The 3,426-nt window shown below is 34.3% G+C and overlaps 1 protein-coding gene across 1 annotated transcript; it reads left to right on the top strand.

Moving 5' to 3' along the window:
- The first annotated feature begins 2,290 nt into the window (after positions 1-2,290).
- Positions 2,291-3,091, top strand: LOC128552552 (uncharacterized). Its single transcript, XM_053533595.1, has one exon. It carries the CDS (start codon positions 2,291-2,293, stop codon positions 3,089-3,091), a length of 801 nt encoding a protein of 266 aa, XP_053389570.1.
- The last annotated feature ends 335 nt before the right edge of the window (positions 3,092-3,426 follow it).

The following is a 3,426-nucleotide window of genomic DNA, read 5'->3' as shown; positions in this document are numbered from 1 at the left end:
CAAAATTCTGGTGCATAGAACCTTATGTTCAAACCATTATAACATCAAATCAAATGATTTGTAATTTTATTTAAAGCAGAATAAACGACATCTAGCCTCTGCTTGATGGCACTTTATATTTCATCAAAGTCAATCAAAAATTCAAAATCACATTATTCCTATGAAAGTGTTTTTTTTCTTTTTTTGGTTTTTTTTTTTACTCTTCAAAATGGTACCAAATTTGTGTGGTTTTATCTAGGAAACTGTAAAAAAAATATTCTACTTTGAAGAATTCTAGAGTGATAAAATCCAAGTCAGGAAACATGGTTGCAAGAGTTATCTACTCATGGAACTCAAACTTATTAGATTAGATCCAGCTTCTTTTGTCTAAGAACTGCTACAGTGCTTTAGGGTATAGCGGATAGCGAACTAATTTTTCCTGCATTCTAATTCAAAGAAACAGAAATTAGTAGTTTTTTTTCTGCATATCAGACAGAAAACAGCTATTCTTTTTAAAACATTCAGCATTTAATAGAATTCTCCCACGCGATTGTTTACATTCGTGCTGGTTTATGGTGTACAGGATAGCTTTGGTAATTTTTCCCATTATTAGTTTAAAATCCACATCTAAACAAACTTCCCAAGATTTTTTTACTATAAATCAGAATAATAATGTATTCTCTTTTCAAAAACATGAAGTTTTTTAAATTCCTATCAAACACTTTTCATTCATTGATGCTTTTTACATACATACTCATTTAGTCAGTAAAGGATAGCCTCGATTTTTATTTGATAACATATGAAAAATAACACAAAAAGCAATGATTTAAAATGTATGTCAGAATGTCTGTCTGCATGCCAGTAAAAGAACGATATAAAAATTTATACAATAATTCAAGTCTAAATGCAAAATTTATAAACCTATCCCCTATACCCTAAAATCTGCTATACCCTAAAGCACTGTACCATATACACCGGGTAATACCGTATAATTATTGACGTATATTCATTACCGGACCGTTTCCTATCCCCACAGATAATTAAAATCCATTTCAAAACTAGAATTATAAGCATGTGTATAGCTAAAAAATTTCACTTCAGAGATGTTTATATGCTCAGTTGTTACGGATGATCAGCGTCAGTTAAGTTATGTTAGCCAGAACTAGCATGTGTATATTGTGACGTCCGTAAAATGTAATGGCACCTACACATTAATATTTACCATATTTACCAAGGTATCGGTAAAACCGAATGATGCTCCCCGATGCACGTGCTTGTCCCAATATGGGGAATAACGTATAAGACCCCCCCCCCCCCCCCCCCCCACCCCAAAAAAATGGAGATAATAAAAAAATAAAAAAGAAGAAAATTGAATAAAGGGAGATAATTAAAGCAAGGGACATATCATTAAGTGTAATTTCTGCCTGTATAATTTTGTGAAGTTTCAATGAAATGCCATTAATACTTTTCAAGTAATGCTCCAGACAAGCCTTATTTTGTATAAACTAGGTAAAGTAGAGTTATGGTTTCACATTTCACCTCCCGTCAATTGCCTCTATCATTTTTTTGAAGTTTCAATGAAATGCCGTTAATACTTTTCAAGTAATGTTATGGACAAGCTTTATTTTGTATAACAGAGGGAGATAATTCAAAAACTAGATAGGTTACAGTTATGGTTCTTTAGCACTGCACTTCCCGTCAATGGCCTCTATCATATGAAATGCCACTTTTCAAGTAATGCACCGGACAAGCCTTATTTTTTATACTAAAGGAAGATAATTAAAAAGCTAGGTCAGGTATAGTTATGATTCTTGACACTGCACTTTGGCTCAATGGCCTCTATGATTATGTGAAGTTTGTAATTATTATATGTTGAGTTAGCATGGTTGACCGTGGTTCGTGATGCTTGAAAAGTATCAAAAGCATTGATGTCCATGGTATAACCATTTATGACAAAGCTTGACAATGGTTGACATTGGTGTAATATCTCTATAGCCAATCATGTACCAGTAGGCGTGGCTTAAATGTAATGCATGCATGCCACTGACCAGAGTTAGTTAGTTCTAGGATAGTCATGAAAATGCGGTAGTAGAAACAATGTAAATAAACCAGTATAAACCAACTATGTTGTCTTCCTATATCTTGTGTAAAAACATAACACCCCGATACATTACACTGGCGACGAGGATGAAGGATTTGATTGTGTAAAAAAAGAAAAACAAAATAAAATGGAAGTAACAAAATAAAACAATAAAATTTAATACTAGTGAAGCAGGACTATCAGTGTTTTTTAAAGCCAACAAAGACAATCATGGCTGCAAAACTTGATGTGTCAACACCACCGCAGTTTATAGTTACAGGACAACACGCAAATTTGGCAAAACAATGGGAACAATACATCAAACGTTTTAATTATTTCATCGGTGCCGCAAATATAACCAAAGATGAACAGAAACGTAATTTACTGTTACACGTATCGGGAGAACAAATTCAGGATATATTCGAAACATTGCCAGAAACAGGAACATCATACAACGATGCAGTTACGTCACTTAACCAATATTTTGCACCAAAGAAAAACGTGGCGTGTGAGAGACATATATTCCGTCAAGCGGGTCAAGAACAGAATGAAACAATTGATAATTTCGTGGTGAGGCTGTCGAAATTGGCAATATCGTGCGAATTTCCAGAGACCCAGAAAAATGACATGATTCGCGATCAAATAATTGAAAAATGCTCAAGTAGTGCATTGCGTCGAAAACTATTGCAAGAAACAGAACTGACCTTAGAAAAAGTCCAAACAAAGTCTGAACTGTCGGCATTACATACAGAAAAAATGACAGGAAACAACAACTTCACAGTAAATAACATTCAAACGCAAACAAGACGGAACTCAGAATACAGTTCTGTCAAACCAAACAGACAAAATATAAAACCAAGTAGACAAACAGACCGACATTTGGGAAAGCAATATAGTGCACAAACAGCAGTTTGTTATCGTTGCGGAAACAAGGGACACTATGGGAAAGAATGTCGGAAATCGAGAAATGTTATGTGTTCTGCCTGCTCCAAATCGGACACTTCGCAAAAATGTGTAAAACCAAAAGTGTAAATAGTCTGGGAAATCGCTGGATACAGTAAAAACAATATATTACACAAACAGCAATTTGCTATCAAAGTGGGAACAAGGGACATTATTGTAAAGATTGTCGGAAATCACGGAATATTACGTGTTTAGCCTGCAAAAATATCGGACACTTCACAAAAATGTGTAAAACAAAAGGAGTAAACAATCTTGGAAATCGGGAACAGTGCAAGGAATATGAGCTATTCAACATGTCGGACACAAGCACTCCCGCTACCATGGATTTATGTATAAACGGTAAAATTACAAATATCTTAATCGATTCCGGTAGCTCAGTCAATGTTATACTATTAGATAAACAA

The sequence above is a fragment of the Mercenaria mercenaria genome, unplaced genomic scaffold, assembly GCF_021730395.1.
Source record: "Mercenaria mercenaria strain notata unplaced genomic scaffold, MADL_Memer_1 contig_2901, whole genome shotgun sequence".
Lineage (NCBI taxonomy): Eukaryota > Metazoa > Mollusca > Bivalvia > Venerida > Veneridae > Mercenaria > Mercenaria mercenaria.
This window is presented reverse-complemented; position numbering and strand designations above follow the sequence as displayed.

What these genes read in the sequence shown, in the direction of transcription:
- LOC128552552 (XM_053533595.1), top strand. Translation starts at nt 2,291, where the DNA reads ATGGCTGCAAAACTTGATGTGTCAACACCACCGCAGTTTATAGTTACA.